At 38.4% G+C, this 15,082-nt stretch overlaps 1 protein-coding gene across 1 annotated transcript; it reads right to left on the reverse strand.

Annotated features, from left to right (window-relative positions):
• Positions 1 to 1,095: 1,095 nt before the first annotated feature.
• On the reverse strand, positions 1,096 to 14,450 carry LOC114665440 (adenylyl cyclase-associated protein 1-like). The gene is made up of 13 exons (XM_028820010.2): positions 14,332 to 14,450; positions 10,427 to 10,541; positions 9,504 to 9,604; positions 9,342 to 9,419; positions 9,102 to 9,245; positions 8,923 to 9,008; positions 8,526 to 8,631; positions 8,144 to 8,339; positions 7,630 to 7,826; positions 5,690 to 5,813; positions 5,474 to 5,556; positions 5,238 to 5,381; positions 1,096 to 2,081 (listed from the first exon to the last, which is right to left on the reverse strand). Exons 2-13 carry the CDS (start codon positions 10,536 to 10,538, stop codon positions 1,998 to 2,000), a joined length of 1,455 nt encoding a protein of 484 aa, XP_028675843.1. The 5' UTR covers positions 10,539 to 10,541; positions 14,332 to 14,450; the 3' UTR covers positions 1,096 to 1,997.
• Between the last annotated feature and the right edge of the window lie 632 nt (positions 14,451 to 15,082).

The following is a 15,082-nucleotide window of genomic DNA, read 5'->3' on the forward strand; positions in this document are numbered from 1 at the left end:
CTTATTTTATAGGACCGTGCTGAATGATATCTTGAGAAGGTTATTTTCTCATTCGAGACAAGCGTTTCACACTGTGCTAATGCAGATGTTACTGTTCGTGTATCCAGATCTCATTTTTCCATTTAGTTTGGACATCAGGATGTTTCACAGTTCTCAACATGTCCCCTCAACTCAGTAATAGGAAATGTACAAATACCACAGATTATCAACCACCTTATCTTGTTTTACAATCATTTTATAAAATCCTTTTCTATAGCAAAAAGGAAGTACAATTTCTTTACCTATTAAATAAAACTACTGCCCAATAAAATTAAAGCCAATTTATTCCCTCCCAACACAGGGAGTAGGACACAGACATGAAGCAGTTAATCTCAGGCCTGACTGTCTCAAGTAAAATCTAGGAAGGAACAAGCACTTTAGTAGCTAAAGCTGTACTACAACCTCGTATCCTATCCTCTGTCATCAAGACATTTTAAAACAGTGCACTGTCCAGTGGGGCATCAGTTTAATGCTGCGATTTCAAGCCAAAGGACTGTGCTTCAATTAAGGATGTGGGTGAAAAAAAGCTTTTGGCAGATATTGTAGTGTACAGGTTAAGGCTTTAGACTTCAAACCCTGAGGATGTAAGTTCAAATCTTGCTATTGTTACTGTGTAACCATGAACAAGTCACTTCAACTGCTTGTGCTCCAGTTAGAAAAGAAATGAAACCAACTGGGTCTCAAATGTTGTAGTTTGCCGTGGATAAAAGCAACTGTCAAAAAGTAAAATGACTGAAGTTTAGTTTTGGATCAGATGTTTAGAAGTGCTCTGTGATGGACAGCATCCCTTACATAGAATACTACAATAAGTGGGTTCAGCAAAAAAGAAAAAAAAATATAGGAATGTTTTGAAATTGCAGTAGATCAAAAGAAAAAAAAGTTTGAATTGGACAGTCAGCAAGCCTTTACCACCAGTCATCTGTGCAAGACAACACACTAGTTGGTTTCAATAAACTAAAAATGCATATTCTTATGAGGTAAAAGCTAGCTGGTCAGAAATTGAATAGTTTTATTTACAGGTGAAAGACTAAATAATGCAACACAAAAAGAAAAAAGTTCATCAGCAAATTAGTTTTATTGCTTTTTTCTTTTTTTTGCTAAATGTTCTCCAACATCTTTGACAAAAATATACAGAGGAATTGCCAGTATAGCTACATGCTGCCAGTATAAATCTACTGCAACTGTGATACCGAGCAGAACAGAGATTAGCCGATTATAAAAATAAAAAAGCACAAAAATGTAATAAACTATGCATTGGCCCCTTTTAGACAATCCCTGACAGCAGCCCTGCATGGTGGTTTCTACACTTGAGGCCGACTGGCCTGAATGCACTCTATAGGAGTGTTCCTTTTGATACAACGTTGCCCAAATTTCAGTACAGGAGGTCTGAATTTCCACTGTAAAATGACTTCTTCCACAAACCAGTCAGAAAGTAGGGAAAAAAAAAGGAATTAATAAGTGCTCAAGTGCAGCTGGAAATGGACAGTCATGGTTAAAGTTGACCTGGTTTAGCCTCCGCTATACAGGCTACTTTTCAAATGGCAACCCCTTTTTCTGGTCCTTTCCTAGTTACTTTCTTGACTCTGGTCCCAAAGACACAAGATCCAGAAAACCATTGCAAGGTGGGAAAAACTGTACTGAAGTAGATCACGCCCAAGGAGATCGGAGCTCCTTTGGACTTAGGAAAAAACTATACTCAACAATATTTAAAAAAAGCAGCAAAAAAGAAAAAAAAAAAAAAGTGTTAGATAATTAAACAAAAAGGGAATGATAGGAAGAATTAAGTGCGCAGTTGCATATTTTCAGAAAAACCCACTCTAAAAAGGTTCTAAAAGAGTACGGGGGAAAAAAAAATAGAATAAGTTCTCCTCTAGCCTGTCATTTCAAAGATTAGCAAGGAAGGCAAAGCACTAGCTCCAACTGGTTATTGGATGAAGGGGCAGGAGCTCCTCGCGTCTTTAGCCAGCTATCTCAGTTGCAGTAGTTACCAATTTTGTTCCGTTCCATACCGTCTTAAACTGTTCTGGTACAGGCAGCTCCACCTGAAAGCAAACCAGATTTTATATCAGAAGATAAAATCATTAAAAAAGGAGCAGTAATCTGGAATAATCACACAGGGTTAATTTCAAAACAGAACCAACCAGTTATGTCATTAGTTTCCTAAAAAAGCCCAGTCAAACAAAGACCGTCACAGAAAAAAAAACGTAGCGTTTTTTTAAAAATAACATTTCATGTCGATTTCAGGAACATGCTCAGAAGGTTTATCACCCATAGCTTTCGGGTTATGTATTTGCTTTAGGCCGCATATTTATTATCTAAGCCCCTAAGGTGTGCAGTTTTTTTTGGAGTTAAAGTTTTAAAAACACTGTGCAGAAGGGCATATAAGGCTGTTGTGCCCAAGTTTGCAGGCTTACTACCCCTGCTTGGACATGCTGAATGAGGTTCCCGTTGCTCCGGGCCGGTTGGTGGTCAGATGTCCAAAGTGCAGACACCTAGGTCTTTACATCCTTAAAAATTTCTTGGATTCTCATCTGGACGGTCTTCCTAGAAAAAGTTGGAGCAGCCAGAAACGAGTCTGTGGTATGGTGTCACTGTGATATCTCTGAAGTGAAAAAGTGATATCAAGGCGAGGAGACTTCCTGTAGGCTTGCCAACTACTGGTGGATCCTAAAAAAAGGATATTCCTAAGGCCAGGTGCAGATGATAATTATACACTTCTACTTTAGGCGAGACACTCTCAGGATGTATTTGTATTGAATAATATACACATATATAATATTATATACGCAAATTCTTGTGTGATAGAGAAAGTCTGATTAAAATAAATTATATACAGTGATCCCTCGCTATATTGCGCTTCACTCCATCGCGGATTTTATATGTAAGCATATTTAAATATATATCGCGGATTTTTGCGGACAATGGGTGTTTTAATTTGTGGTACATGCTTCCTCAGTTGGTTTGCCCAGTTGATTTCATACAAGGGACACTATTGGCAGAGTCACTCTCTCTCTCTCTCCTTTTAATTGTGAGACAGAACTGTCATCTCTGTCTTGTCATGGAGCACAGTTTAAACTTTTGAAAAAGAGACAAATGTTTGTGTGCAGTGTTTGAATAACGTTCCTGTCTCTCTACAACCTCCTGTGTTTCTGCGCATATCTGTGACCCAAGCATGACAATATAAAAATAACCATATAAACATATGGTTTCTACTTCACGGATTTTCTTATTTCGCGGGTGGCTCTGGAACGCAACCCCCGCGATGGAAGAGGGATTACTGTATATATTATATATATATATATATATTATACACACACACACACATTTTTTAAAAACGTGCTGAAATATAACCAACGTTCACCTATATTGATTCATATGACAAAATTTAAATTATCATTGAATATATTAATAAACACTAGGTAACAACATCTCGGACCATGAACTAAAATAGGAGTATTTCGGAAAGCATGCCAATTTAAAACAATTTGTGGGAGCAATCCGAATAGGTCCAAGTGTTTTTTTGATCAAACCAAGACCAAATAAATAACATTTTAACGTAATAAAAACACAATTCCACATTGCAAAGATATCATACAACACCACAGGGAGGATTTTGAGAGGGAGGGAAAAGAACAACTTTTACAGCAACTGTCCATAAGGCAAACAGTCTCTTCTGGATAAGGAGACTGAACTAAGAAAAAAGTATGAGAAAGGAAGGTAATGTCTGACAGAAATACAAATAAACTGGATGCACTGGACCAGTGTGTTCAAAGAACTATGATGGGGTCAGAGATAAATTCCACAGGCATACAGCATACCTTAGGTAAACAAAACAAACACACCTTTAATTGGGCCTGTTAATTTGAGTTTCTAGACACAACGGAGATATTAAAAAAAAAAAAATAATAATAACTCCATTAAAATAGAGGAGATAAAGGGGTTGATCAATCTCCACACCATCTTAAATTGGTAGTGATATATGTATATAGTCAACTCTGGTTTCTAGTGGGGAGGGGGTTGGTAGCATAAGTAGGAAGCACCAGCAGAGGAGATTTCTTTAAAAATCAGATCCAGGTTGTAGATGAAAAACAAAGATGGGGACAAAAAGACTTTTGTGAATGGATTGTTCAGAAGGGCCAAGTTTTTAAGTATCACTCACAGTATGGATACCCCTGGAAGCCCAGGCAGAAATGTGAATATCAATGGTAAGGTTTCCAACAATCAAGAGGGTATAACCGACCAATTTTAAGATATCCTTCAAAGTGATATATACAATAGTATTCATTCAAATACAGAGGGTTTATAGTGTGATATGACTGCATGCTAAGCCTCCATCTGAAATTCATCAAATAACAGTGTATGGTCCTGCACTAATTTGTAGTATAATGCCTTTGATAATGGAAGGCTAGGAGATATAGAAGAGGTAGCCCACAAATTCCTTGACAAAAAGACGTATTTCATGTGGACTGCATGATCATTAAACTTACTGGAGACTGAAGACAATTGGCTTTAGGCACAACTTTGTCTATTACACTCCGTTACATGAAGGTGTGTGCTCAATGGGTGCCCAATCAAATGATACAGAATGACACAAAAATCAACCAATCACATGAGAATGTTAACAAAACCTCCCAAGCTACCATGAAAATTTGTCACAGGGGGCAAAGCAACTAATCAATGACATGGATTATCCCCTCAATCAAAAGATCTATTGAAAATGAACAACATGTAACCACAAACTGACTTTTTTGGTTATTTTCTTAATCAGACACACACATTGACTGCCAAGCACTACTGCTGCATTTTAGGGTTTTTGCAGCAGGCCAGAAGTTGGAAAGCAATTGGACTGCTGCACTGAGGAGTCGTATTACTATATGATAAAGCCTGGCTGCACACTGAAAACCACTCATGAAGTTTTATATTCTTTTGTATGGGAGATGCTAGACCATTCACCTCACAGCCTGGAATTTTACACCACTTGACTTGAATCAATATGTAAGCATTGGTTTTGTCTTTAAAATATACACTAGTTTTTATAAGAAGAATTGTATAAGGTCATGTTTCTCTTAATTTAATCTGAATATAACTGCAGTTGTGGCTACAGTGAATAAAACCACCACCAAAAAAAAAAAAAAAAAAGTCAGAAAATATTAAAACAACTAATTAATACCAACATACAAAAGTAAAAATATACTTACAAACTCCCCACTGTTATTTGGCACCAGAACATTCATCTCAGATGACTTGGCACTGATAATCTCACATTGCAAGGAGTTCTTGCTCAAGTATACATGGCATCCGTCTGTCTTGTTGATTGAAACTGTGGGAACTTTTCCCATTACCTAAAGTCATGCGTGTCCAGAGTAAGCAAAATAGTAATTAAAAAAAACCACACTACACTAAAAATGTAAAAGGACAAAGAATCTAACTGTACCTGAATTTTGGCATCTTTACAGTTGATCACTTCCACAATCCCCACAACATCGTCAAATACCAAACCCATCTTCTTACAGTTATCTAAAAAAAAAAAAAAAAAAAAGTTCTAGGTTTACTATTGAGAAAAAGATGTGCAATAAAGGCAACTAAAAAGCAATAGTAAATTCAATTAATGGCTGAACAAAAGAAGCTGACAAGACTTTCTTTTGCTTACCTAAAGTAATGGAATTAACTTTGCCCTTGACATGAAGAGTGCTGTTGGTGCATTTATAGACATAGACCACCTGCTTCAACTCTGTGTCATTAATTACCAGTCCCTGGGCATTTTCCTGATTTTCCTATTTAGACAGGAAGGGAACAACAGAGTGTGAGTAAGACAAAATGGCCACAGTCCTTTTTCAAACAAAAAAACAGCCCTGCAATCCTTGCACATTCTATGAAATCATGGCAGATTCTTGGAATTTCTTACATGGCAATAAATGAAAATATTTTATTCTGATTTTTTGACAGTTGACACCAATGCTGCACAATTCCAAAATTGAAAGAATTGCACAGATCACTCATTAAACACCAAACCCCCGTTCTATTAGATACCCCTAGAGTCCCCTCAAGTTGGTGGTCTATACAGCTGCAATTTACGTATTTTTTTCTGACACCAAGGAAATAAAGGTGAATATGAATTCTTGTATAATAGTTAGTTTTGAAAATATGCAACTCGGCATGCTCCCAGGACTAAAACATTGATTTTGTGAATAAGTAAGTGTTCATGTAAAGCCAGAGCATAAATAAAAGGTGAAGCTGTAGTTCACTAATTAAACCAAATATTATAAATCAACAAGTGTAGAACTTCAATAACAGAACTATTATTTTTTACATTTGTACTTAAGGATAATTCTCCTTAAAACAAAGGTTACTCATTAGTCATACATGTGCATCAAACCCAATAATATCTAAAAGTACAGTAATCCCTTGCTATATCGCGCTTCGCCTTTCGCGGCTTCACTCTATCGCGGATTTTATATGCAAGCATATTTAAAAATATATATCGCAGATTTTTTGCTGGTTCTCAGATTTCTGCGGACAATGGGTCTTTTAATTTCTGGTACATGCTCATACAAGGGATGCTATTGGCAGATGGCTGAGAAGCTACCCAACTTGCTTTTCTCTCTCTGACATTCTCTGCTCCTGACGGAGGGGGTGTGAGCAGGGCGCTGTTCGCACACCTAGACGATACGGACGCTCGTCTAGAAATGCTGAAAGATTATCTTCACGTTGCTCCCTTTCTTGCAGCTGCTTCGTGAAGCGACATGCTGCACGGTGCTTCGCATACTTAAAAGCTCGAAGGGCACGTATTGATTTTTGATTGTTTGTTTTTATCTCTCTCTCTCTGACATTCTCTGCTCCTGACGGAGGGGGTGTGAGCTGCTGCCTTCATTGCAACTGCTCTGTGCCGCGGTGCTTCGCATACTTAAAAGCCAAACAGCCCTATTGATTTGTTTTTCTCTCTCTCTGACATTCTCTGCTCCTGACGCGCACTCCTTTGAAGAGGACGAGATGTTTGCATTCTTTTACTTGTGAGACGGAATTGTCATCTGTCTCGTCATGGAGCACAGTTTAAACTTTTGAAAAAGAGACAAATGTTTGTTTGCAGTGTTTGAATAACGTTTCCATCTCTCTACAACTTCCTGTGTTTCTGTGCAAATCTGTGACCCAAGCATGACAATACAAAAATAACTAAACATATGGTTTCTACTTCGCGGATTTTCACCTTTCGCGGGGGGTTCTGGAATGCAACCCCCACGATCGAGGAGGGATCACTGTACTCTCATGTTACGCTATATTTCAGTGGAATGAGGTCACAATATCTAAAAAATACTTAAACATCCTCTGGTGTTCTGCCTTGACAATTTCTATGTTAGTATTATATATGCCAATGATATTCCAATTACATATTGAGCCGATTTATGGCTTTAAAAAAATGAATAGTGCTTGGGACTCTCCCCCTCCCCCACTTGACAATACATACAAACACAGAAGTAAAACCATATATTAGACTTTGCTGAATATAAAAATCTAATCATGTTGCATTACACTGTCAGAATCAGGGAATCTGACAGCCAGTTTGTAGGAAGCACAATTTTAAAAATTACATACCACTTTCCACTTTTTCCCATCTAGCTCCAACACAGGAGGCTTTTTAGTGGTTGATTCTACTTTGTGATGGGCAGGTGAGCTGCCTGATCCAGGCTTTGGTGCTGTGAAAGGTTTGGGCCCACTGCGTACAGGACCACTCTGGGTTTTCAGTGCAGGGTTCTTGTGTGTTTTCTGGTCATCAGACACATGCTTCAAACCTACAAGGAAAAGCAAAACAAATCTCACACACACAGGAAATGTGATAGACTTGTATGATTAGAAACCAGAATTTGTAAAGAGCCATTATAAAAAAGGGGAAAAAAATATGCAATGTAAAGAAAGAGTGGCAAAGAGATGAACAGAAGTAAACTCCTTGCTGTGTAAGGGTGAAAAATATGACCTATAAACTTGTTCTGACATTATTATAAATCTCATTTACAATGGGATATACTTATGACCAAATTCTAAATATTACACTTTAGCCAACACAGTTTAAAAAAAAAAAAAAAAAAGCCACCTTTTAAGCCAGGCTCACCTTTTGTGATGTTTGAACCTTGATTGATTTCAGCAAAGAGTGCGGAACGGGAAACGGGCTCTTCAGAGGATGCTGGTGGTCCAGCTGGCGCAGGTGGTGGTGGTGGTCCTGGGGGAGGTGGTGGGGGTGGAGCACCACAACCAGGTTTAGGAGGTGCTCCTGCTGAAGAGATGCATGATGGGGATGCCTTTGATCCCTAAATGAAAAAAGGCACTTTTCCAATTCTCCACATATGAAATTTGCTTAGTGCGTTCATAGAAACCAGTGAACCCAAAAACAAGATAGAACTGCATACAATACTTAAAGATGGCATCACTGCATCTCCACTCAACCTTGATGTACATTGGCACAAAAGGATCAAGTCATAGGTCTAAATTCTTACCGTTTTGCTCCAGGACAGCCCAGTGGTGTGATATTCTTTTATGTAGGCTTGCAGCTGTGACCAGATGTTAAGGTAAGTCTTCACCCACTCCACTTGTTTTTTATCTCTAAAGTACAGAGGACATATTGAAATCAGAATAAAATGTACAACAGCATTAAAAAACTGGAATAATATGATGAAAATCAGGAGTCAGGAAATTCTGAAAACAGTTCAGCATGAGGGGTGTGTCCAAGCTTTTCAACCCTAGTATTGATCAGGACTTAAGATGAAACTCATACCCAGCACTGATTAAAAGAAATTGCATATAAAGATGATCCTGATTTTGAATGCTAATTTGTCAAACTATTTTTAAAAACTGTGCTAGTAATCCTAACTTCTAAAGGAATCACCAACTCACGTGTCTTTGAAATCCTTCAGGACCCTGTTTGTGTAGAACATGGCTGCATCATTCATTTCTTTGACAAATGGTCCTGGTTTGGGACTCTGCGAGAACAGGTTAAAAAATAAATAAATAAAATGTTGCTATCCAGCCTCCTCCACTCCACTCCACTCCTATAATAGCTGGAAATCACTTACCATCGTCACCCAGCCTAGAGCGGTGACACTTTCACTGACACCAGACAGGTGGTTAAATTGTTTACTGCCCCGGTTCTTTTCACGGAAATCCTGAATTTCTTGAATTTTTCCAGACATAGGCTGTAGAATGACTGCCAGCTCACTCTAAGGAAAGACCCAAGATGTTGCAAAAAGCAAAGCAAAACGTGACATAATATAGACACCACTATTGTACATCAAACTACCAGGGAGAATGCTTACATCAGAAGGCTTCTGACATTGGGATGCTACCACTAGCAGCTGTCTCTGCAAGTTAAATGCTGCCTTGACCATCTCCGCCTTTAAGCAAGAAGAATCCAAAACAAAACGGTTAACCTTAGAAATTTTAGAATATTAATGAAAATGGCAAAGTAACATACTTACATGCTTCGCAACATCTCCTCCAATATCTTGACTCTGGGAGTAATATGGCGCCACTGTTCCCATCAGAAAGGCATCAAAGGCCTCCACAAAGGGAGCAACAGCTGAGAAAAGGAAACAATACAAAGTATGATAAAAGGTTCACTTTTTAAATGAAGTACATTAAGGACACAGAAGAAGTACACCACACAAACCTCCACTTTCATTACTCCACCCATAAATAGAAACAAACACCATGTACATACAGTATATTCATACAAAACCTTTATTTCTTACCGGTGATAGAAGGCCGAGTTGATTTGTTGGTCAAGCAGGAAAGCTAATACCGTAATAAGTGCTGGTTCATGATCAGTTTAGAGTATGCAAGTCAGTGGGTTATTAAAAACACAATCAACCGAAACAAATTTTGTGAAACAAAGTTTAGAGCAATTTCTTATATTACTCTTTGAAGCTTGTAAATACTGTTGAAACAGGTATACTGCATTTTATTATACCTGCCTCGATTAATCAAATATTATATGTTTAAGTTGCAGCAAAATTTCTTTATTGCTTCAAAATGAAAAAACATAACAAAATACAACACAGTTTAAGGTAGTACACAAGTTTTTTTTTTTTTTTTTTTATATAAATACAAATTTTGAAACTAAAGGGACAGTTACATTTAAAAAGACGAGTCTTTTAATTTACTGTGAGGAAGTTAACACTGAAAGTACAAGACACACACACCCCCACCACAAATGCAGGCCTACTACTGCCATTATTTCTGTATAGGTTTCTACAGCTTAAGGCATTGCAGAGATGGGGAAAAAAACCATCTATTATTATAATGTGGTTCTTGGTTCAAATATGCAAGATATAATATGGACAGTTTCTGGCTAGAACTGAAGTTTCATAAAATGAATCCAGTTTTAATATTAAAATATTACCTGTGGAATGCCCTTGATCTCCACAGCCAGTCCCTCCTGATTTGGACACTACATTTTCCAGGACTCCCACTGCACGCTCAAGGCGGTCAATTAATCCCTGAAGTTCAGCCATTGTCTTTAAAGGAAAGGTGTGTATATGTAGAAAACAATAAATAAATAAAAATGTATTTAGAAGTCCTCTCACTCAACATTTTTGCTAATGGCATGAGTACTCTTCAGAAAATGGATGAATACACACTTTACCCACGACTGGTTCACCTGTAGCAAGAGCCTTTCCTGGAAGTGCTGAATGCAAGGTAGAAATGAAGGCTGAAGAGAACACCAGTCCACTACAGTGTCATACAGGGTCACTTTAGATTGGTCAAACAACCAGCACAACACCTACACAGATATAACATGCACAAAAGGACACTCAATACCCTCATGAATTTGATTGTTCATTGCCCGTGACCATGCAGCTCTTCACACAAGAACTACTATACCAGCAAAAGGAGACAGTCCTGTACACATTTATGGAAATGTTTACTATTAAAAAAAAAAAGTCCATGTTTTTCCCGGCTCAAATTACCATGAATAAGTTTGTTTTTTTTAAATAGTAAATATCCTTTGTCTTTAACAGGAAGGTCACACCATTACGTGCTTTTGCTTGCAAACAATGCATGCTGGACCTAGAAACCTAAAAATCAAATTGTACCTACTTATAGTAATCCCAGCCTTTGTCTTCAAGTCCTCACACAAAAATTGCACACCAAAAAAAATTCCTTTTACTTGAGGACTTCATCTCTGGCAACAACCACACAGGCTATTTGCTAATAGCAGTGTGATGCAAAGCACTGGCAAACTGCAGAATTCTAGAGCTCCTAACTCACTGCAGACCACTGTAAGCTCTTGCCTGTTGAAAGGCGACACGTGCCGAAGCACGCTCTGGAATGTGGTCCTACCGCTTTTCATCACCCCTAAACCATTTGCTTAATATGCAACAATGGAGAATCACACCAAGGAAAAACATACATGAAATGTATTTTCTTCTTCATAAACTCCATACATATGCAAAGCAGTAAGAATATTTGCAACTGCTGACAGTTTAGGCAATACCTGTTTCTTATTTTAAGCACTACACTAACCTTTTCCCCACCACCTTTCAGCTCTTACAATCTTTTAGAAAAAGGAAAGATCACTAACACAATGTGGATATTTTCCAAATTCAGTGGTCCATAACAATAAAACAATTCTCATAATTTATTGAAAAACCACCACTGATAGTTCACAGTGAGCTCTTGAAGATGGAAAGACTCAAATTTATTAGGTGAGCCGATCAACAAATCTAAAACAGAGAACACTACATCCAAGTTAAAAAGAGAAATAGGAGTACTGTTTTTTTTTTTTTTAAACCACTCTCCTTCCAAATAAATGCAAAACTGCCAGAACACAGATAGAAAGTCCTCTTAATAGCATATTTGCTAATGGCACGAGTATGGTTGTCTTCATAAAAATGATAAATATACACTTTACCCATGACAGGGTCACCCCGTAGTGAAAGCTTCTGCTGGGAGTACTGAATGCAAGGCAGAAACCATCTGTGAAAGAACACCAGTCCACTACAGGACATACTCATACAGGATCAATTTAGGTTGGTCAGACAACCAGCTAGACAACTGCACAAACACTAACTTGCATTCAATACTCCCATTTCTGAAAGTTAACAATACCATGTTTGAGGAAAAATACCAATCTTACAGGGCAATGCCATTAAAGTGGCCATTATCTAGTTGCTGAATATCGAAATGAAAATATGATAAACATATTAAGCCCTTAGTTTGGAAGGAGTGGTGCGCCAACAGTTAGTGCAAAGTCCACCGAAACGAATACACATGCAACTCTATTGCTGTCTTAGGAGGTCACTGAACAAAATGCAAGCACAAATAAGTATAACATGCAGATCTGAGAAAGTTTTAGAGGACTGGCAAAAACCTTACACATATGTTGCATAGATTATGGGTTTTCTTTTCCTTTAAAAAAAAACAAAAAAACACACAACTAGTCTATAAATGTACAGTACAAAACACCTAATTAAAAAGCCTACACTCAGGGCAGCTTTCAAACCTAAAATAAAAAAAACTGCAAAAACATTTGTATATAAAAAAAGGCAGCAACATTAAGTCGCAAAATAATAACCCATGCAATCTCCACAGATTGAAATAACCCATGTTTCTAGTCATTTTTATGGTTTATAAAACTATACCAAAATAATGTCAGAACTTAATTGCTAATAGAATAAACTGCTGAAACTGATGCATGAAATACTTCATGCAGAAGACTCTTGGTAATATGCAAGAAGCAGCACATGCTGAGTTGACAGAATTCTACAACAATAAATGCAAGCTCAGTTCCAGCATGGGCAGTTCAATAACCAGATAAAACCTGTATTAGGACAGGGTGGGCATAAATCTGAATGATTTTAAAATACAACGCCATGGGATTAATTAAAAAAAAAAAAAAAAAAAAAAAAAAAAAGGTATTGTTCAGTTGTTGCCGACTATCCTTTTTTTTTTTTTTTTTTTTTTTTACTCATTTCGTCCTGTGTAGGGTAATAAGTATCGAACTTATCTGTGCAACAATTAACTCGAGACATAAACCAGCAATACACTGTCCATATCTCTTTAAAAAAAAAAAAAAGAAACAATTGCAAGAAGGCAACTAATCAAAACGATATTAAAGCAAATCCCCAATTCTGTTCTAACCTGACGCTGGCTTTACTGAGCCATCATCAGTTCTAAGGAATCTAGAATGCACAAAACCTCAACGCAAACAAGCACTAAAATAACTCGAACCAGACACATTTGACTCATTTGCACATTCAGATGGCAGTAAGATCGGGAGACAGAAAGAAAACACTCCCCGGGCAGAAATCTCCAACTTATTTAAAATAATAGAAATAGAGACATCGATTTTGTGGACAGCTAGTAACAAAGCTCAAACATTAGAAACGGATTTTTTTTTAGGTCAGTGAATTCCCCCCCCCCCCATTATTCCGAGACAATCATGAACAACTGAAGGAGAAAAATACATAACAGTCAACTTTAAAGACTGACTGCCGACAGCCTGGTAACGCTTAATCAACCAAAACAGATGGTCATCCTCTCCTTAACGTCAAGGGTCAACGTAGTCTCTTCACGAACTTAACGATGCACTTGAACACGATCTGTCAGGTAGCGAGCGGACATCATTGCGCCCTACAGAAAAGCGGAACGATTCGGGTCAAAACAGTAACAATGGACATTTCCTCAAAGCGAGGGAAGAGCCCCGCCCATTTCCAAAACCAGCGAACTACCCGTTTGCTCCCAAGATTCGGCCTTAAAATATCAGAAAAATCTACAAAAAACAAAAGAAAGTTTCCGGAATCCCCTTCCGACTAAGGCCAATTAGAAATGTTTCCTACGCTAGGGCTGTCAGACTGATGAACCCCTGGAAGAAAAGGGGGAAAAAAAAGCCCTGGCAGGACTGTACCTGTGGTTACACCCACAACGTAGCTATCAGGCCTTGCACCGTTGTGCCGATTCACGGATTCTGGCAAAGTGGGTCAGCAAGTGACGCCAGGAGTTTAGCGAAGGACCTTAATCTCACAGTCAAACGCCACCTAATGGGATTTGCCGTTCAATTTAAGATGGTATTCACAAAGGTTAGGACGGGGACATGCTCGCCTTGGACACGCCTGCATCATCGATCCCATAAATCTGGGTCCAGTCCACAGAACCCAAGCACTCTAAAGTACTATCCGCTAATATCCCTCGCTAAGCAGCGAACAATTGTGCTACAGGATTCCATTTCTACTTAATATAAGCATCACATCAAGTTCACTGGGCTCAGAATCAAGGTAGCGAATATACAACACCGACTGCACTCACCTGCACCCTCCGCCCTGGTTTCTCACTCTTCCTGGAAGAAACTCCCAGCCGCCAGCGCGCGCCACGCTTCCGCCCGGCTAGCCATTCCTTCGCCTTATAAGGACAGGCGGCGCAAGAGGCTACACGCGTGCGGCGCATGCTCTGTGATTGCGGGGTTGAACTTGATGCTTCCCGTACTGAAAGGTTCTGCGTGTGATTCGCGTCTTTTGTGTGTGCAAGTGTTCAAACTTGGGTCCACTGAGTCGAACTGGTACCAACAAATCGCTGAGGGCTTATGGCTGTGACCCTCCGCACGATACAGTTCCAGCTTGGGAACATTTTCATTATGATACAACAGATGTTGCGCAATGCTAGGTGGTCAGTCTTAGCCAGTCATTGTAATACAAATCAGCAAATATAAACGGAGAACTGTACTATACACAGTAAACGAGTATAAATAATGTATTTACTAAAACAGTTTATAAAGCCTTTATTTGTAGTACTTTGAAGTTGTTATAGAGAAGTTAATAGTGATTTAACCTGTAAAATGAAAGACGGGTTTATCCACCCATTTTATACTCCTAAATTTTCTCTACTGGTTGCTGAGCCTGCCCTAGCAATAGTGGATCTAAGATATCATCCATGGATTGGCGATGCAGTCCTTTGCACAATCTTAACCACACTGGATCAAATTAGGGTCAGCATAAATAAAGCAATAGGTTGTGAAAATAATAATGGAGAAATGTACAAGAACATGGAGAGAATGATCATG

This window comes from Erpetoichthys calabaricus, chromosome 14 (assembly GCF_900747795.2).
Source record: "Erpetoichthys calabaricus chromosome 14, fErpCal1.3, whole genome shotgun sequence".
NCBI lineage: Eukaryota > Metazoa > Chordata > Cladistia > Polypteriformes > Polypteridae > Erpetoichthys > Erpetoichthys calabaricus.